The sequence below is a fragment of the Dysidea avara genome, chromosome 3 (assembly GCF_963678975.1).
Source record: "Dysidea avara chromosome 3, odDysAvar1.4, whole genome shotgun sequence".
Classification (NCBI taxonomy): domain Eukaryota; kingdom Metazoa; phylum Porifera; class Demospongiae; order Dictyoceratida; family Dysideidae; genus Dysidea; species Dysidea avara.
Window position 1 is genome coordinate 1,942,098 of NC_089274.1, and position 21,422 is coordinate 1,963,519.

The following is a 21,422-nucleotide window of genomic DNA, read 5'->3' on the forward strand; positions in this document are numbered from 1 at the left end:
TTTTCATGCACTGATATGTGGTTAAACTTGTTTGAATAATTTATAAGAATTTTCACACACAGAGAATAACATAGGTATCTTCACACAAAAAAATACTCATATTAGATAATGTAGTTACGTACACAGGTATAACAGTTGACAATGCCTGTACATGTGTTTATAATACAGAACATGTGTCAGACTACTGATATTTAACTAGAGTGCATACCTACAAATCACTATATGTGAACAGTTGGTTTTAATCACATAATGAACCAATCCAAACAGTGTTGGTTGCCTTTCCCTCTTGCTTAGTTTTATTATCCTCCATACCTCCTATTACAACAATCACATTATCACTGGTGGTAGTCACACATGGTGAACTTCTTGCTTCTGGAATCTGTGATATTACCTTCCAACTATGAGTGGTGTTGTCATACTTGTACATGTTAGATGAACGATAAACTTTGTTATGTCCTCCAATTACCAGTAATTCAGACCCATTTATGCTAGTGGCACCTGATTGACAGCAAGGTGTGGCTTCTGTAGATTTCCAGATTATATGATGCTGTGATAAAGTTTCTAGTGAAGCAGTATATACAGCTGGAGAGTCTCCATCTGGACTAACTCCACCTAATAAGTAAATATAATCACCTACTGTGACAGACTGCAAATAGTAGTGCGCTTGAGGTAAGTTGGCACAAGAAAACCACTGGTTTGTAATGGTGTCTAACAATTCTGTACTGCTCAATGCCTTATAGGTGTTATGGTGCATATTACAGCCACCAGTGATTATCAGCATATCCTCATGTCCGATAGCCGTAGCATTAGCTCTTGATCTACCCATCTGACTGTATTCCTTCCACTGGCTTGCTTTCTTGTTTAAGATAAACAACTTATTCGTGGTTTGCATACGGGTTGAATACCATGCAGCTTTAATTACACCCCCGACAGTTAGTAGCCTATCATGAATTGTAACCAGAGCAAAAAAACAACACTGGATTTTAATAGCATGTTGCCACAAGTTTTTGACTGGATCGAATACATAAATCTTACAAGCAGTGCTTGATGTTCCACCATATCCTGCCACATATACCAACCCATTCAAATATACAGCAGGTGTACATGACCACAGCTTCACTGGTGCTGGAGCTCCTTCCTTCCATGTTATCTTTATTGGCTTATCAGTATGGCTGCTGGGTGAATTGGTCATTGTCTCACCAGGAAACTGCTAAATAAATTTAATAACAACTACTTAAATATGTGCACAAATAAAATATTTTGACTTGAGTTTGCAGCAGGAACCTAACACCATTTATATTGGCAGCACAAAATGAGTGAGTAATAGTATATACCACAGCAAAACTTTTAGTCCCATAAAAATTACATTCATCTCTCAGAAAAGGATTTGCAGAGCAAACATAATTAAAGATCGATATACTCCAATAAAGCAGTCATGTATATTCCAATAGAACATTCATGTATATCTACTAGACAGATGCTAACATCATAGGATGAGCCTGAGCAAGTTGAGCTGCATAGATAGAATTGTATTTGTGCTTGAAAGATTAGCTATATGTATGCTATGTTGTGTTTTGGAGATGGAGAAGAATGATCGCTGATGTAAAATGATGCTGTTCTGTATATAATTGATCTCTCCTGTGCTTGTCATTTTTTGACACAATCACAAACAAATATTTAAGAAAACAACAAGACAATAATTAATCAGTCAAGTCTAATTGACTCTCTGTACACATTATGTCAACTGCTGAGTCAGAACAAAAAATGATGGTAAGATGACTTAGATCCTCTTAAAAAGTTATTGCTGAATGGAGTTGACTGTAAGATTGCCCAGAACACTCAGACAATAAAGTAACAATACGTTTGTAAACTGCAGTAGCCATTGGACCCATTCCTGCATGCAATGCCATCTTTGGCTTTATATCTGGGTTTTATGTTTAGCTGTATGTTTATTTTGTATCTTTGTTGAGCAAATTATTAACATCCTCCTGTGCCTGTCATGCTGTTGTCTTGTTGCTGGTGTTCATCAGTTCTAGCTATGTCTGTCATGCATGTTCCCTTCTTCTTGCATGCTCCTCTCAATTCCAATTCTCATTGTGTTTCTCTTTCTATTTGCAATCTGTTAAGTTCTCTACAATGCCTATGGAGCGATTCAGCTCTATCATCTGTGTCATTTATTTGGACGATGCATGAAAAAAAAGGAATACGCCAATAGAACATGCCGGTTAGTACCAGCCTTATATGGAACATCAGTAAATAATGCCGGTTATAGTTCATGCTATGAACGTACGTATACAGCCTTATATGGAATGTCAGTAAATCTCACCAGTTATTCATATTTGTTTCTGATATGACCGTACATACCAGACTTATATGGAAGCATTTGTAAGTTATCCATGTTTTCTTTTAATTGTCCATAAATGAGATGTACGTACCATCAACTTGCTAGTGTGGGGCTTGCTCAGGCTTGTCAAAAGGAACTTCATTGTTTTTGGAGAGCTCAAGTGTTAGTTTTATGCATCTTCATTGGCTGAACAATACTTTCAAACCAGACATTGTAACATTATAATAATTGAAGGCAAGATCATGACCTTACACTACTGTAGTACTATAGCCTTAGTCTGCAATTTTAAAAGATATAGATAGATTTCCTGTGTTTTATCATTTGGGTATACAAAATGAATCCAGGTATATGCATATCTGTAGTTGAAAATCAAAATAATGTTTTGATTGTAAGTTGTTCTGTTTGTATCAGTAGATTCATGGTCCCTATACTAGTGGGATAGTACTTACAGATATCTACGTGTCTTATGATGTTTGTCTCCACTAGCTATAGTTTCATCCCAGAGGCATGCAATTATAATTATTCATCACATTAGCGGAGGAAGGTGAAAAGGTTGGGGATAACACTTGTATGGAAGCTGGAGGCTTGTTCATGATTATAGTGATTACAACAGTGTGCTAAGCACACCCAGCATGCTCCTTTTAGGGGGTCTGGGGCATGACCCCTTGAAAAATAGGTGCTATGAGATTGAATCTAGTGACACTTTTTTGCAAAAAGTATTGTCAACTAAAACCCTTCTGGTTCGACATATGTACAATGAATCCTTCCACTATGATACTATAGCTGCCAATTTAGAAACCATGACGATATTCTTGTGATACACTCGTGACATCATACAAGGTAAGTATTGGAGGAGCACTGCCCCTCTCATCTGAAAGTTGGGGGGCTCCAGCTCCTCTAGCCCCCACCACTGGTTTTATAGCAATCTGTTGAGTTTTGAGCCATTATAATATTTAAATGCAGTCTTTCAATGGTTGGGTGCTGCGCCCCTAGACTCCTGCTTCTGGTATATAACTTAATCATGCTGTTGGAAATCCCCTTATAAAAAAATTCCTGGCTATGCCCCTGTTTACCTAAATAAAAACCAAGAATCATGCAGCCAAACAAACAGTTGTACCATTTTCCCCATAATGAAATAGCCCATGGTTATATGTGATAATAAGTTTAACAAGGTAATTTTATTTCACTGGAAATGTTATTTAAAAAGTCAATGGTTGACACATAGCATACATGGGATTTATTCTGTTCCTTTTATGTACAATGATGATTCTAAACTAGAGAAAATGTATGATCCAATTTAGGTAAACATTAATGAATGATTGACTTTGGCATGAGTCAGCTTTCTTACCTTTGTAATGGTGTGCTATTACACTTATAAGAAATGCACTCGTAGCATGCCAATGACTATAATTAACAATAATATTTCAATGGATTTATGATAAGGGACTAAACTACATAAAACATGATGTGTGAATGGCATGCAGTTACTATGGTGAAGCACTACTATGGTTACATAGCTATAATGAAAGACCATAATTTAATTACAATGTAAATTTGTGGCCAGGAAGTATTGGAGTCTCCTATGGTTTATAGGGTCTTGTGTGAACTACAGTCCCCATATAGGATTGTTTAGAGTATGGATTATATTGTTAGATAACTGATTACTAAAGCTATATCATACCTTCAATATGCAGACATAATTATAAACAATTGTGACCCAATTTTGGAAAATCAGTCTTAATGTCACGTGTGACAGAAATTCACAATTCACTGTGTTACCGTTAAGACAGTTTGGCTCCTGTTAGATTATTTCTCAGAATTTGTAGTAATTCAAGGTACTGACTAACAATTGTAACCATTGTAAAGCTGATTAATAGCTTGGAATACTTAATTTTGGTCATAAATATTTGAGTTGTCAAATGTGACATTAAGACTGATTTTGGGTCACAATTATGGGCTGCATGCATTCTGAACTTCTAACCTGCAGCAACTGAGTATGCGATGCTGGTTCATTAACTTCAGCAATCTTCGGTGGCAAGAGAAGATCTATACTCAATCCATCATGATCAGTTTCATTGCATTGCAAAGCCTTCAAGTCCCTGACAATTTCGAAGACATCTTCTGCCTTTGGACGTTCTGCTGCATTGTCAGCTAAACATGACAAAACTAATCGTTTTATTTCTGTACAGCCTTCTGTGGATGCTGTCATCTTGTTTAAATACTCTTGGCGTCTCTCAGTTTCAGATAACAGCTCTGGTCTTCCTGTAGCTGGATTGAATTGCTCTTCTTTTGCTTTAGGTTCAGGCCACTGTTGGGTGATAACATACAGAGTCACAGCACCATAGGAGAATATGTCTAATGAAGTATCATATACTGGGTTGTCATTCAGTGCCTCAGGAGGCATAAAATGTGGTGTTCCTGGTGCTTTAGTCATCTTACGGCAACTTTCACTGTCCTTCAATGATTTGGCACCTCCAAGATCAGAAATTTTCCCTTCTAAATTACTTCCAAGTAAAATGTTATTAGGAGTCAAGTCACGGTGGACAATTGGAGGGTGTCGGTCATGAAGGTACCATAATCCTCGAGATGTGCCGTGTAGAATGGACAATTTCAAGTGTAAAGGAACTTGACTTTGTATGTTCTCGTATCTGTTCACCAGTGACCGCAAACTACACGACATCTTCTCCATCACTATTATAGGTAGTCCGGACTGGTCCCCAGCAGGATAGTGGGCACCAATAAACTGTACAATGTGTGGGTGACGAAGTGTACTCCATATTTGACACTCGTGCAGAAAATTCGCTTTCACTCTCTCTAGTTCCTCTCTGCTTGTACGGAGGAGAATTGGATGGACCTTCTTTCCAGCATAGACAATACCAGCATACTTTACTTCAAAAACTATCCCATAAGCCCCTGCGCCTAGTTGAATGTCTTCTTTCACTTGAATGTCTTGTTGGAGATGATTTACAGTGAGATCCAGTGTAGGCTTAGCCATAGAATTTCTTGCAACTGCGCTCAGATCGTTATAAATATTCACTCCCACAGGAATTCCCCCAATGCTAGCTATGTAATGATGTGACGTAATTAAGCGGACCACGTGTTATTGGCGCGACGAACAACCGAGTGTGGGATCTGATCGGCAGGGGATGCTTTTTGTGATTTACAATACAGTAAGTAGTGATGTTGTACAGCCACAAGGATGGATCCAGGACTGTGTACATGTACGGTATGGGGTGTCTATTATCTATGGTAACACGAATTTCGATCTCCCTAATAATTGTTTTTAGAGGCGTGACAGGCCAATATACTTTCAACGCTTCCAGAATGTTTAAGGTGCTACCTATAACGTTAGATTGATGGTTTTTAGTACTCCTGGATCCATTCTTTTTCCACTGGTGTTTGTGTACTCTGAGCTCTGATCTTTGTCCTGTAGCAAAAATTGAATTAAGCAGTCATTCCACCATGCCTAACATCAAGATATTTAGTGGCAGCTCTAATCGTCCGTTAGCCATGAACGTTGCACAGAGGCTGGGAATTGAACTAGGGAAGACGTCACTGAGAAAATTCTCCAATGGTGAAACAAGGTGGGCAAATTTTCCAGTTCTACTGTGATAAATCGCCTTTTGCCTCTGTGACCTTATAAATGTCACATAGTGTATGACAGTGTACATTGTTTAGTGGTTTTAAAGTGGTTAGTTTCAGTGTTGGGAGTAACGTGTTACATAAGTAATGCGTTACGTAATATTATTACTTTTGTGGTAACAAAGTAATATAACGAACTACGCTATAAAAGCAGGTAATATAACTCAAGTTACTTTACTTACAAATGTAACGTGTTACCTAAGTAATATAGTTACTGTAACGAGTCTAATATTACATAATATTATTACTACAAGTAACGAAGTTACTAATCTCGTTAGTTATCCTCTGAGTAACGCCTAGCCACAATGAAGTAATGAAACCTACTGAATGAAGCTTATTCATCAGCTTCTTACTTATAACCAAGATTTGCACATTGTCCAACAATGCAATCATGTCACGTGATTAGGTGGTAGTTTCACACGTGACAACTTAAGGCTGTGGACACAAAGTAATATAATATGTAATATTATTATAGTTACTTTATTTTATGGGTAATATGTAACTGTAACTAAATAGTTCAGTTGCAAGTAATATGTAATATGTAACTAGTTACTTTTACAAAGTAACTTGCCCAACCCTGGAACTTAGTTTTGTCAGGTGTTAACACAGTACAATAGGCAAATACATGTACAACACAGACTTGGATGAAAGTTTGTAGTTTGTTTGTTTTGTACCTTTTTGGATGTCATTTAACGTTTTGTGGAAAAAGTAGGTACACAAGTATGCACTGCAAACATGTATTACGTTTCTCCAAATATTTATAAGACTCTCGTGGAATGACAGGCATAGAAGTTGTTATGTTAGTGACATTGTTAAATTACAATTGTGATTATGTGTGCTTTCAAAACAGTACTTGTGATGCGGATATCACAATCCCTAGGATATCTTGAACCCATAAGGGTAGTTCTAATAATTTCACATTATTAGTACAAAGATTCCACATTAATCGTTACTCCAAGCTCTGTCATGTGAAGGTCATGTTTCGTGACAAAATGTATAGTGTTTTTTAAGTGAGTGATGATGTCACTATGCCTAGAAAGAAATGTCCATGCAATTGTGTACACCTGGTGTGAAGGCACTCTTGGATTAGTTTCAGTTATGATGTGAAACGTTGAGTTAGTTTGGCTGCCAGCAATGTTGTATGATCAATATTGTGTTGACACCATTAGTTATACAAAGAGAAAGATTATACAAAGAGAAAAAGAACTCAGAAATGTTTCATTGTCACTTTATAATATGCCCTTTTACAGGGGTATATGAAAGTAAGTGACAACAAAATATTTCCACCAAAGTAAAACATTTTCCTCACTACATATACATATTGCAATTACGTACCTATACCCCATGCCTGCTTTGCAGTGATGCGATTAGAACAAGGTTTCAGTACTTGTTTACACTATTTATATATTCCATACTAGTGTTGAGATAGGGGAGTCAGTACGAGGGGAAGATGTGTACATCATTCAGAGTGGTTCAGGAGAGGTCAATGATAACCTGATGGAGTTATTGATTATGATTAATGCGTGCAAGATTGCGTCAGCATTATCTGTCACTGCTGTGATATCTTGTTACCCATATGCTAGACAGGACAAGAAGGATAGGGTGAGGTGTTTTGCTGTAAATGATGGGAGCTTTGCAGATGAATTCATAAGTCTAGTAAATAAATTGAAGAAATGTTTATAGAGCTCATAATACTTTCTATATGGTCCGTACAAATACAATGAGCACTTTATGGAACTTCCACATTTTTATTAATCAGATTATAACTTACAGCACACATGTATGTGTTATGTGCTCATGTCTATTCATCCTGTATGTGATGTGACAGTGTGTATGTAGGTAGTTTGAGTGAATGTGCAGTATTTGTGAGTATGTGTTTGATGTTTTTTTATCTGTGTACATGTGCACTGTTGTACCATTATCCTCGTATTCTACAGAGCCGAGCACCGATATCAGCCAAGTTGGTGGCCAACATGTTGTCAGTAGCTGGAGCCGACCACATTATAACAATGGACTTGCACGCCTCACAGATACAAGTATGTTGTGTGACTCCTGTGTCACCCCAGATGACATGCTTAATGTACAGTGGAATCTCTCTGTAATGGACACTTCAAGACCGAGAAGACAATGCTGACTTTTTTTTAGATGAAATGTACACCAACAAGTGTAATGGGACTTGCCTAGTTACACAATAGTCCTAATTTTCAAGGCACATGCTATAGGATTATGGTCAAAGTCTTTATCAGCCGAGATTTTTATCCTGCGAAGCCTTTTCCAGTGTGTGACCAATACATTTCTATTGTGTTTCACATTTTTGTCCTTGACTGTTGACCTAGCACAAGTTTCACCTGTCACTCTGAGTTTGACCATGGTCATCTATCTACAGCGAGTAATAATTTTGGAGGCATTTCCCTTTGAAGTACTGTAAGAGAGATTCCACTATTGTGACACTCAAGTTTACAGTAAATTAAAAAAATAAAAGAATCAGCTATATAGGGAAGTGTAGCGATAGTTCTTCTAGTCACGTGTGAATGCTGACACCTTGTTTTTAATATCTTCAGGTGGGTTTTCCCCCCATCCACTGCACACAACAAATCCATATTTGGCGACATCAATATTACCTGTGGCTATTTTGGTTTTGAATTCTTCCTTGAGGCCATCGTTGACAAGTACATAATGCCAAGCAGCCTTACCACGATCTTTACCACGTACTAGGAACACAAGGTCTTCAATTGCTGCACTACGTTGCTTTGTAGCATAGTCTACCCAACTCCAGCGATGTGTGATATTTTCAAGTTGACACTTTTTATCAATGTCTTGAAAACACAACAGCTTTGTAAAGTCTGTTCCGAAGGTAGTTTGTGTTGGTATGAGTTGCTTGCAGTGATAAAAACCAAGGCAACCATCACTTCCTAAATTAACAGCCCCGGTTGAAAAACAAAAGTCTTTAACAGTTTGTTCTGGCTGGCATGATGTGTATATCTTCAGAAGGTATCCCTTCTCTTTGGCCTGATGTCCACAGGCTCCCACCGAGTTCTCTTCTAAGAATTTTGTGTAAGTCATTACCCACTGTCCACCATGGGCACAATCACAAATTAAATAGAGTACTTTTCCTTGGAAGAAAGTCTGATAAAGATTGATGATGTCAGCAAAACTGATGGTCCCATCCTTGAAACACCAGTTCCCCGTGTGCCGCTCACCATATCCAGTATACCAGAGTAAGGCTGTGTAAAAGAAAACAAAATTACAAATATTACCATAATTCTCCATGCATTATCCATTTATGTGTGTTTGTTTACAATGATGTATTGTTTACCATACCTCCAGGTTCTTTGCAGTTCTGGAACAGGTCCATGATCTTGTCCATATAAAATTGTCGTGGTCTCTGGTTTCCGTTGGTTTCCTCAAAGTCATATTTCAGTTCTTTGAGTTTGTCTTCTTGTAACAAACGACGGACCACATGGAAATCTGTTGTGTTTGCCCCGCCTCCAACTTCATTAGGTAAATTTAATCCTTCAATTCTTGTTAGCGCTTCATTCGTGTCCATTTCTTCTTTGGGGATAGCCTTAATCTCGGGGTCGTGATCCTCTCCACATGCTGCTATTAACATACACTCCATTTTTGTCACTATGCTGGCCGATTTCTCATTGTAACGAGGGTCCTTGGCGGTCTCTTGGCTGTTCCGAGAACTAGGCCGTTCTTCTGCCGTCCTGTTAGTGTTACCACCCAAGGCGTTGCCGAGCAGTAACGAAAAGATGTCGGACAGTCTGTCTTCTGACCCGCTAAGTGACTCACTCATTATGCCGTCCCACCCATTTCGTAGAAAACACGGGGAATTCCCGTTCACTTCACTGGTCGTAAACGTCTCCAGCAGTCCGGTGATATCAAAAACCCTTTACTTGTTAAAATCTTTATAATGCCCAGTCTCAAGCTGTTGCTGACATTTGCAAGATGTATTAACCCAGGGAATCTCCCTTGTTTTTAGGGCTTCTTTGATATACCAGTCGACAACCTGTATGCAGAACCAGCTGTACTGAAATGGATCAAGGACAATATTCCAGAGTGGAAAGATTGTGTGATAGTGTCACCTGATGCTGGAGGAACTAAAAGGTATTGTTGTCTCTTGTGTGTACGTTAGTGACTACCTGGTACTACAGGGTGACATCTATTGCTGACAACTTGAATGTGGACTTTGCACTAATTCACAAAGAGGTGAGTAATGGTTTATGTCTTTGACTAGCCAGACTTGAAAGGTCTGGTAACAAGGTCATGTCAATTTAACCATTTGGTTCACAGTCCAACCAATCCATCTTTTACAAATTAAAGGGAATTAAATTAAAATATCTCTATGAACTCTGACCACAAACCTTGTGTATTCTTTCCCATTTATTCAACTACTGTATAATGTACTGTTTACTTGCAAGATGACTCTAGTGCCACATTATCAAGACACCCTTCCTTGTATTTTGCTATTTTTGCACACCTTTTGTACTGACTTACCAACAGATTTTTGCCATGAAATGATGAAACACCTAATCAAGTTGAATGGCCCTAACATTTGTTGTTGACAGTGTACTAGAGTACTAGTGATATCATAATGTGTGAGTCACCACATTCTGGTCCCATGTGACTAGACTGTTTTCTCATTGTCGCGTGCTCTCAGTCTGTGGGCAACCACCATGAAAAAAATTGGTCCAGGATTTAAAAAAAGAAACTGTTCAAATGAGTTGTTTGGAAACCGTTATTAGTCTTCCTGATGAGGTCTTGGCTGTATCACCATTTTTTAAGGTGTCAAAATTGGTCCACAGTTGTCATACGTGTGACTTCAGTAGCAATTTGTACACAACTAGTTCACCTGCATGCCTGAATGTTGGTGACAACTATAGAGACAAGAAGTGGGTAATTGAACCAAACCAGACTCCTTTTCCTTGTAACCTGATAACAACAAGATATATTCAATCTGTTTCTTTCATCTCTACAGCGGAAAAAAGCTAATGAAGTATCCAAGATGGTGTTGGTGGGAGATGTAAAGGATAAGGTGACTATACTGGTGGATGACATGGCTGACACTTGTGGGACCTTAGTGACAGCAGCTGGAAAGTAATAATAACTATGGCTAGAAGTTATGGTTAAGTTTATTAATCTCTTCAGGTTGAAGGAAGCTGGAGCTAGTAAGGTGTATGCCATTCTCACACATGGCATCTTCTCTGGGCCAGCCCTTGAGAGGTTGAAAGTTGCGGATATTGAGAAAATTGTGGTCACTAATACCATACCACAGCAAGACAAGATAAGAGTGTGTCCTAAGATAACGGTGAGTACTTAGTAATAGATCAACACAACAGAAATGTATGATGGTGTGTGGAGAGTGTCTATGTAGTCTGGTGTGTGCATGCAATGTGTGTGTGTTGTGTGTATTGCACACAGTTACACTTACAATAATAATGTCACTTTATCAGGAGATTGATATCAGCAACATCCTCGCTGAGGCCATACGACGTACTCACAATGGAGAATCAGTGTCATACCTCTTCTCTCATGTACCCCTCTAACAGTTAGCTGCTGATAATATACTACCAACCCTCCATCGCACAACACTATCTTATGTAACAACACTCTTCATACACTAATTTTCAAGACTTTTAATTCTATTGTATTATGTACATATATGCAGCTGAATTTTTATTAAAATGTTGTGCATGTGAATTAGTTAGAGTTGTTGCCGTTTGTTTTCATCCTGAGATTTTTCAATCAGATCGATGACATCAATTGCAGCCAATGGGATCCGTGTACCTATGTGAGGTGTAGTGGAGTGGTTCACTTACACACTGGGACCTTGCATAACAGTATACTTTAGACTAGTACTAACAGTGAAACTGCATACTGCATTAGAACAAGAGTTTGGTTCAACTTAAACACCTCTTGGTAAAAATATCTTGTTGCAGGCTTTACCAAATGGGTGGTTACAAATTTCAGGATTTGGACTTTGTACAAACCACTTTTAAGTATTCATTAGCCTAAAGTGCTTGTAAGCTCTTCAGTTTGCTTTCAAACAGAAAAATGTAGCTTGACATGATTGACTGCATGTACATATCATACAAAGTTGAAATATATTATGATGAAATATAATTAAAAACAATCACTTAAAGGCAATGCAAAAAGGGAACAGGTAGTCTTGTGTGGCCAGACCACTTTTTCTCAGCATGGTGTTTATCTATTAGACTTAATAGTGCCTGCTTGAAAATGCACTTATAATTCTAACTGATAAGTACCGTGCTGAGAAAAAGCAGTCTGGCCATGTGAACAGATTTTGAAGAAGGGGAAACTACCACGTTGTGGTTAGTTAAAGCCACCCAACACAACACAAAATATTGCTTTTATGAATATGCAGTAGAGTGGAGCCTCATGCAGCTATGAGAGCCCCTGGTTGGCCACCTGGCATTATACAACTGAAAACTGTCCATAGTAGTAGAACAGTATAGAACATTTGGTTACTCTAATAGAACAAACATTTACTGAAACATTACCTGGTCCAAACACTGCGGCTACTCCACTGTCATACAACATCTGATAATCTTGAGGAGGGATCACTCCTCCACACACCACCAACACATCACTATAAGATGAGATGTGTATGAATAACTGATTGTGTTGCTGTAACAGCATGTAAGACTATATGTGTACCAAGAGCTTATAAGTGCTGAAGGCATGAATAGGTGCGCCTTGCAGTGCTTATGAGCTGTGTGTACCAATCACTGTTCTGCTTGTGTAAATAGTGTGACAGTGTATGTGAGAGACAAGTACACACCTTCTTCCTAGCTTCTTCAGCTCATCAATGAGTTTAGGAATGAGCACTTTATGGCCAGCTGCTAGTGTACTCACACCCACAACATGTACATCAGCGTCCACTGCCTGTTGTGCCACTTGTGCTGGTGTCTATAATATACACAGGACAGTGTGTGTATGTGATGATGTGATGTAATGACCAGGAGAGATCAGAAATCAAATCGACAACATTATAGAAGTTGCATTCTTTAGCAATTACACACACATTGTGGAACCCCTCTTAAAGGACACACCTGAATTGTGGACAATATCTTAATAAAGGACATCTGTCTAGGTCTCAAATTAACAGTACTAATAGTTTATATACCCCTGAACTAAGGACACCACCCTTTCAATGAGCAAAAATAAATTCCCCAATGGTGTCTATCATACAGGGATTCCACTGTAACTATAGATACTATTTTAGTACACATGTACAATGTATTGATTTGGGTATTTTGGAATTAATTTTGTCATCACAAAATTAATTCATTTTATGGTGGATGCTAGGGACAGAGAGGCTTTCACAGGTTAATATGTATGGAGTATGAGTGTGTAGTGTTTGTGTGTCAGGATGGCTTACACTAAACAGTGGCCCCACATCAACATCAAACCCGATATCAGTAAAGCCGGTAGCGATGATCTTATATCCTCTGTCATGGCCATCTTCTCCTAGCTTAGCAGCAAGCAACCTTGGCCTGCGACCCTCTCTCTCTTCAAAATCCTACATCAGATTAAGAGTAGAGTAAGTGGCATTAGTTGGAACACACAGCAAAGTGACAACAGTTTCGTGAGATCAATGTAGTAAAGTCAACAAAATACTCTTGTCATTAATTGCTAGTATTGTTTTTATCAAAGAAATTGGTGCATAGCATAGTGAATTAGTGTTGTATACCAAACTGCTGGACATGTCCATTAATCAAACTTAATCTCCAATACCTTGCATCTTTGTATGGCTTTGTCAATGTCTTCATTGCTGCCATGTTCTGAGACATATGCTCCTTTCACCATGTGTATGGTAGCTACATGTCTGCCAAACACCTGCAAGTGGGAGGGGCTCAATATAAAGGTGTGGCTAGCTACTATACAGATTGCACACCCTTATTATAATAGAGACTTGAAGCCCTGGCTAATTTTTAATGCAAAACAGACCAAAACTATGAAACCTTTTCAAAGATGAGACAGCACTTTTAGAAAGTATATATCATGGTACTGACTATCTCCATTGTAAACTTGTAAAAGTGTGTAACTATACTGCTGGAAGAAGTGTGATAAAGAAAGTGTCTTAAAATTCTTTTTTACACTATGAAATAACAGGGTGGTGATATCAATAAGCTCTACTGTAAATACTAGATGGTATCATGGTATCAGGAATGATGTCATGATATGTGCTGGTATATCACCCAGTCTAATTAAAAAGATTCCAAAGATAGTTAGCTATCCCTACCTGTTTTTGAAATCAAAACTCAGTGTTCAATTACAAGATTAGGTGTAAGTAATTCAATGGAGCTCAATACAAACTCAAACACTTTTATCATTGGTTAAGAATATTAACGTTTGGATATCTGTGTGAAGCCATACCAATTTTATGTTTTTACTTGGTACAATCAATTTTGGAAAACTAATATTTTATAATAATCCCATTTGTATATTCTTGACATCTTACCTGATATCAGCTACACATTTCTTTACATTACACAGTTAACTGTACAAATTACTTGTCTGGAGTGTATACACAGAAGTGTATTATATGCACCGTACCACAGGCATGCACAACAACTAACAAATACATTATCTTGACCTTTTCCATTGCAGTTGATATCTCCCCAACAGTACAGCGATCACGACTGGCCTAGTAAGACACATGTACACACAGTACATTACTGGCTGGAGGACAAGCTCACTTGTACAGCTAGTTCCAGCAGGTTACCATCCCCAGACTCTGCACATTGTGTTAGTGCATCTAGTGTTCTATCAACCTGAGCAGAGGGATAACATAACATGAAGACATAACTGTTTATTGATCAAGTGTACTGGGGTTGAGGAAGAGCCAAGGAGAAGGGAAATGCTAATAAAAAGACATTCTACCGCCAAATTATCATACAGTACAATAGTACTGTATAGTAGGGACCACAAAGGTTTGGGCGTGGCCCATGAAAACATCACCCAAAAAGCAGCCTCACTTTTCCTCTGACAACGATGTGGCAGTACAGTATTGGTTAGAGGTAAAAACTAATCCCAAACAAACCTTCAGATTGACCTGAAACGCTTTCAACAAGTTGCTATGAATTTAAAAAAAATTATAAAATGCAATTTTCTATTGACTGACTGAGTAACTGACTGATGTCTTCAGACAAGTGTAACTCGATAGCGGCTAAGGCTATGGGCTTGATTTTTTCGCTGTTCAACGTTACTTCAGCCGGACACGTGCCTTTTGGAATACCGCAGTACATACAATGCATTCTTCATGGACTTACCAGTGTCCTCCTTCTTTGCTGACAGTGAAAGGTGTCGATTTGGCGATAGCAGGTTATGGCTTCCCTTTGTCATTTGTATTCTTTTCATAGTGGCTACTTTGATTGCAGAGGTGCTTTTCAAACAGTTCTTGATTCGTAATGCTGTGTAACGAGTTGAACATAGCTGACAACAAACTTTTCAGATGATAATTGGTAGCTGGGGTATGTGGCACCATTTCTTTCTTTTGATGCAGTATGCGTGAGTTCACAGGCCATGTTAATTTTATTTTACGTTAACAAACAAGTACACATTTTCAACTAGAGTAGGGACCATTAGAACATCAGGAAAACTGGTCTTATCACCTACGTATTCAAACACATCGAGAAATGATGGTTGTAAATATTTAGTATGTTGTAGCTCAACAATGGTTAAAACATGTACCAACTTCCTTACATGTACGTGTACCTTCCAGTATCCACTGTACAAGTGGCCAACAGCTACCAATTCAGATAGTTTTTAACTCCTTGACTGAATCAGGCGAGCTCCAATAGAGGTGGGGGTGGAGGGGAGGGCAAGAGGTTATTTACCAATGACAGAGGAATGCATAGGGATGAATTAGGCCAAATTACGGGCCATTCATGTCTCAAAACTAGCCAAGAAATTTACAGGACAGGTGTTTATTCAACACTATGGAGCACATACAGCCACCTCTAGGTTGGTCAGAACTCTATTAAGGCTCCGAACATCTTGTATGGTTTACCACTGTGCTTGGGAAAAACAACCACTCAAGCTTCAAAAGTGAAATTTGATAGTGTATTCATGTAGCTTTGTGTTTGTGGTGAAAAATCAAACCTGCTGTCATGGGCTACAAGACCAGTTTTCCCACATATACATAGTGTACATGGAATCTGGTCTTACAGAGCATACTACAGGTCAGTTCTTACAATACTCCACAACTTCCTATACATATTACATAACCGGGCCACCGTTAATTAGTCAAAATACGGAGGGTGCATGGTCATTACTGCATGTATGTTAATGCTCAGCCATTCATAACTCCTTCAGTCTAAAATAATGTGCTCATGTAATCAAATAATTTATCAACTCTGATGTAGGTGGGAACAGAAACAATTAGAGACCATACAAGAAATGGCTTGATACAAGATATTGTAGCTACATTTGAAGCTCCTCACTTTCTGCTGGTCTCTGGTGGCAAAGAGATGATCTAGTTTAGCAATCTGTGACTTGATAGTCTTTGAGTTGTCGATGGACAACACTTCAACCTGCTCCTCCTTCTCCAGACGATACTTGTTCACACCAACAATTGTCTCTGTAAGGAAGTGATCATAGAGTGGTACAAAATAACTATTGTGATATGATCCCAAAATGCAGAGTCTAAAATCATGCAAATTTGTAAACACATATTAATTTTGTGCATGTGTGTGCACGCGTGTGCATGCATACATGAGTGAGTGTGCAAATACATAACACATACACCATATGTACCTGCTTCAGAGTCAATTCTTGCTTGTTTCTTAGCAGCTGCCTCCTCTATCCTTAACTTTGGCATCCCCGAAGCCACTGCCTTCGCCATTCCTCCCAACTCCTCAATCTGGAAAATATCATGCACCAAAAACACAAGTAGATGTAGTACAATGAAACATATGATTAAAAAAAAAAAAGTAGACTATAATTAAGCGTTGTGTATGCAACATGTCAGTACATATGTGATGGTAGAAAGGATACACATACACATGGAGTCTACAGGTTGTATACGTGTACACACTGCCCATACAGTAGATGTGACCGGCATGTGTACATGACATACACAGATACTTCAACCAGCCTCATACAATACATTACACACAACAGACGGTCATCACCTCATTGATCAGTTTGAGGGTTTCATGATATACATTAGTAGTGAGGGTCTCCATCATGTATGACCCTCCCCATGGGTCTACCACCTGTGAAGGGTAGTGGAGGACATAAATTATCTTAACTGAAAGCTACCAATGACAATTTCAGTACATGTAATAGGTGCATGTTCTATTAGGATAAATGTACGCTCTGTCCATTTTTGCGAACCAGCCAAATTAGTAATTTCTGCGATTGCAAAATGTGCGAACAAGCAAGTGTAAAACTCACGTGATTATCAGTAAATGGTGTAAATAGTGACATGTGCCGGGAATGCTTTTTTATGGTTGAGATTCTTTACAATTTAAGGAAATTTGGACAAGTCGTATCTGTGAGGAATTGTACTGCAAGTGTGAAAGCGGTAACACCCATGATTCTTCTGCTTTGGCTGTGTGCAAAGAGGGTACTATTGTTGGATAAGTCCCACGGACAGTTTCAGCAGCTTGCTATGTGTTTTTAAGCATGGAAGGTTTGTCTATTTACTGCAAGGTGACAGGACCAAGGGAGTACTCTAGAGATCTACGACAAGGGGGTCTCCATGTACCCTGCATCCTTGAAATTAGGGGTAACAAGGTAAATGTAGAGAATGTAATGGATACTATTCAAAAGCAGAGAGAACACAGAAAAAAGATAGGGTTACCTTCAGATGTAGAAGATGAATTGAATGCTGCTAACAATGCTACTGCCACACCCCGAACCACACCCACAGTTAGCATTGATACTGAAGTAACTGCTAGTGTACAGAACATTGTACTTTTAAGTTGCAGCTCTACCACTGAAGTTGAAGTGACAGATCTAGATGCTACCCTAAAGGGAGGAGTTGAAGAACCTCACAAATCTGATAAACTTCGTATCAACATGAAGCAAGTGCAAAAGCAGCATGGCACTGATGAATGTACTAATTGCTTTTGCAGTTTCACTAGCAAGAAAAGTGGATCCAGTAAATTTGGGTGAACAGTCTCGAATGAGACTATGTCTTGTCAATTGTCTACAAGAAGCAAAATTTTGCCCAAAGTCCAAGAAGTTGTAGTAGACCGAACGACTGTGCTTTAAATGATTTAGTTGCTGATTTGCAAATCATACAATGATTACATTTAGTAAATTTATTATTTATGTACATATTGATCAATAAAATGTTTGTAACACAAGCCACTTAACACCAAGTGATTTTCATTATTGACATGTGCAAGTCTATGGGTGGTGGGACTTCATCAGTAAAGTTCTGGTATATCATAGAACTGTACCATTCACTGAATTGATGCTACATTGACTGTTTCAGTGCCTTGTTTACAGTTCAAATCCATAGGTTGTAGTTTATCTGTGCAATTAGCAGGAATGCTAAGAACATAAATTATCCCTCAGCATCCGAAACATGACATCAGTAGTTTGCCCTTTAAAAGCATCAAAGATGGCTAGTACCAGAAATATATCAGCCAAACTCAACTCTTTTTGCTTTCTCTGTACGTAAGGAATAATGACTGACTGTATGTATTCTTTGGTCTTATCATACAACTAGCATTGGTACCTGCCCTACGTGCAGGACCATCTCCACATTAAACATTTTAATGCCAGGAAGAGGGACCAAGCATTAAACACCAGCACTGCTCATGTAGCTATGTAGAGCACATGGTGATGTCACATTTTTTAAAGAGCATGAGATCTCCTTATGTCATTAATGATGCAAAACACTAAAGTTTATTGTTTGTGGTTTTGACAGGAATGTAGTTTACTTATTCAATGCATCTTTCCTACCAGTGACTTCAACGTGCTGTATAGAACAAACGAAACCTTTGCTGCTTTACATGACAACCATTGCAACAATAATTAATATATTGGGAACCAAGCATAAATATTAGTGTCCTATATTTGCTGTGTAGCATGCATGTCGATAGTGCTTTAAAGTACATGATCCTTATACAGTACATAATAATTTATAGTGAAATAATGAGCATGCAAGGCTAATTAGTTAAACTGCATGCGAGCTAAGGCAATTGTATACAGTATACCCTACATTACATACAGGTTGTGTACACATGGTACAGTTTCAGTTTCTACATTATGATGTTTACCTTACCAACTGTCACAAAGAGAAATGATCTTAGGCTTAATTTAAAGCCAACACAATTTGCAGTTATAGTTACTGCATGGCAAGCAAAGGTTCAGAACTTGTCCTATGCTATGTACTTTCAGTTCTGATGTTGTCATATACCTCTTGCCATACAAAAACCCAGTTTTGAAACACCTGCAGTGTAATTGACCATTAAGGTAATGTATGAATCATTAGAGTGAAAGCATGTAAGCAGGATTATAATGAAACAGTTGTGCCAGGTCTGATGCAGTTCCTCGGTGTAAACTATAGATCTGCATGGTTCCAGTATTATCATTTTTCAGATGCACAGTAGTATCTGTCCAATCATGCAAGCTGCCTATTTACTACAGCAGTAATGAGGTAAATCTGAACAAACAGTTTTGCATGTCAGTGCACACCTATGTGCTTAAAACAAAGATGTGGATATTCTGGATACTGGTGAAAGAAGCTTTTACCTACTCTAATACAACACACTGGACCAACACACAGATGGACAAATATGTTGGCAATTTGCCTGCCCTATCCCAAAAGTGCTATAAGAGTCCCTATGATGTGAGGCAGTTAAGTGCCAGTGTTGAAAAACTGAGTATAACAGTTTGTAGATGAAGACTTGCATGGAACAGATAGAACAAAAAGGTGCATCAAAAAGGTCCCTAAAGTGAAAAAAAAAAGTTATGTGAACCCTGGCTGGTTATAATAACTTGGGGTTAAGGGAGGTGCACAAATCGCCACAGTTGTTTATCTGTGGTTTTGACAGGAATGTAGCTCAACTTTTCAGTGATCCTTCCCTACACCAGTGCCTCCATCGCCCTATAAAGAGCGAACAACAGCACGTATTGATTTGCTACAACAACACTCGAGTTGCCAGATGATTGGCGTTTAATTTCGCTAAAGTCCCGCGTCGATACGTGCTTTGCATGCCAAGATATGATGAGCTAAAAGTCGTGTTTTAAAAAGGTGTTCACAAAAAGGTACTGAGTAGAAAGAAAAAAATCTGTCAACACGTGGATTTGAACCCACGACCTCTTACACGCTAGTCAGGCGTTCTACCACTTGAACAGTATGTGCTGTGGTTTTCAAAGGAATGTTGCTCAAGTTTTCTCTACACCTTGGCCTTCTACGCGCTGTAGAGACCGAACGGAAGCACGCGTGAACTCGTGATAACAATCTTAGAGTAGGCGGATGATGAGCGCCTCATTATCAGCACAGACTATGTCGATTCGCGCCAAGTCTGGTGAGTAAGCAGCGTGACCGTCAGACAGACAGACAGACAGACAGCTTTTCAGCTTTATATATATATATATAAGATAAGATAAGATAGATAAGATAGATAGATATAGATGAAGATGATTAGGTGTGTAGCTAAGCAACCAACTTTTGGAAATTTCACACCGGGAAAGGAAGCAGTTGCTTTGCCAGCATAAATCAACTGAAGTGGCAAAAAGTCACCACTAAGCGTTCCACATACAACTGCAGTTATCTGATGTTTGTTGTCTAATCCAATCAGCTCAATTCTTTTTGCCTTTTTGGCCATGGGACAATGTTTATTGGAGTATGGTCCCAATTAAAGACTAACTCAACTGGTACGTATACCTTCCATCTGGACAACTGCCAACATATCACAAAAAAGTCTGTCTTTATTGTTTCATAGCCATGCACTGTTGGCTTTTCCGTGGAACAGACCTTTCTCTTAACAAAATTCATTCTGTATAGAAGTGATTTTGCCCAATTTGTTGTTAGGAATAAAGGCCCATCATTCTCTGACAACATGCTGGCATCAAATTTTCTTACCACGGCCTTCCCTACAGCTATAGCAATAAGAGAAACCACAATCCTGCACAAACCTTATATAGGTCTTCACCTGATTGTCAAGTGTTTCTCCGATTAACAAAGGACGACCTCATTTTGCTGATGGAATAATTGTGATCTCAGGGTCAGATTCACCTCGCACCCTTTTCTTAGATCACTCTTCTTGTACTTCACAACCCAACTTCGAACAGTACTTTTGTTCAGATTCTCATTTAACTCACTGCTATATTTCCTCGCAGCAGCACAGTTATCGTTTCCCAATACATATTTGGCAATTTTAGTCTTGTAATCAAGAGTAATCTTGATGTATGTATCTTTCTTCTTAGTTCTTTGGTCATCATT

At 38.6% G+C, this 21,422-nt stretch overlaps 4 protein-coding genes across 5 annotated transcripts in view; 1 reads left to right on the forward strand and 3 right to left on the reverse strand.

Moving 5' to 3' along the window:
- Nucleotides 1-5,402, reverse strand: LOC136248827 (uncharacterized). 2 transcript variants are annotated; one of them, XM_066040642.1, is made up of 2 exons: nt 4,326-5,402; nt 1-1,207 (listed from the first exon to the last, which is right to left on the reverse strand). In XM_066040642.1, exons 1-2 carry the CDS (start codon nt 5,337-5,339, stop codon nt 239-241), a joined length of 1,983 nt encoding a protein of 660 aa, XP_065896714.1. In that variant the 5' UTR covers nt 5,340-5,402; the 3' UTR covers nt 1-238. The 2 variants fall into 2 exon arrangements, with proteins under 2 accessions (XP_065896714.1, XP_065896713.1); XM_066040641.1 differs by having other exon boundaries at nt 1-1,210; nt 4,326-5,401.
- Nucleotides 5,384-11,689, forward strand: LOC136248829 (ribose-phosphate pyrophosphokinase 1-like). The gene is made up of 9 exons (XM_066040644.1): nt 5,384-5,514; nt 5,778-5,928; nt 7,405-7,588; nt 7,924-8,022; nt 9,972-10,096; nt 10,144-10,198; nt 10,968-11,086; nt 11,138-11,297; nt 11,443-11,689. The coding sequence occupies exons 2-9, from the start codon at nt 5,807-5,809 to the stop codon at nt 11,533-11,535; spliced, it is 957 nt and encodes a 318-aa protein (XP_065896716.1). The 5' UTR covers nt 5,384-5,514; nt 5,778-5,806; the 3' UTR covers nt 11,536-11,689.
- Nucleotides 8,443-9,956, reverse strand: LOC136248828 (uncharacterized). The gene is made up of 2 exons (XM_066040643.1): nt 9,308-9,956; nt 8,443-9,210 (listed from the first exon to the last, which is right to left on the reverse strand). The coding sequence occupies exons 1-2, from the start codon at nt 9,783-9,785 to the stop codon at nt 8,504-8,506; spliced, it is 1,185 nt and encodes a 394-aa protein (XP_065896715.1). The 5' UTR covers nt 9,786-9,956; the 3' UTR covers nt 8,443-8,503.
- Nucleotides 11,611-21,422, reverse strand: part of LOC136248826 (methylmalonyl-CoA mutase, mitochondrial-like) — a 16,321-nt gene continuing 6,509 nt past the window's right edge. The window contains exons 12-21 of the mRNA XM_066040640.1: nt 17,149-17,232; nt 16,772-16,877; nt 16,459-16,595; nt 14,713-14,787; nt 14,610-14,660; nt 13,748-13,849; nt 13,392-13,532; nt 12,792-12,919; nt 12,511-12,599; nt 11,611-11,776 (exon numbers count right to left, since the gene is read on the reverse strand). Of these exons, the coding sequence (XP_065896712.1) occupies nt 11,694-11,776; nt 12,511-12,599; nt 12,792-12,919; nt 13,392-13,532; nt 13,748-13,849; nt 14,610-14,660; nt 14,713-14,787; nt 16,459-16,595; nt 16,772-16,877; nt 17,149-17,232 (996 nt within the window). The 3' untranslated portion in view covers nt 11,611-11,693. The remainder of the gene's footprint in view (nt 11,777-12,510; nt 12,600-12,791; nt 12,920-13,391; nt 13,533-13,747; nt 13,850-14,609; nt 14,661-14,712; nt 14,788-16,458; nt 16,596-16,771; nt 16,878-17,148; nt 17,233-21,422) is intronic.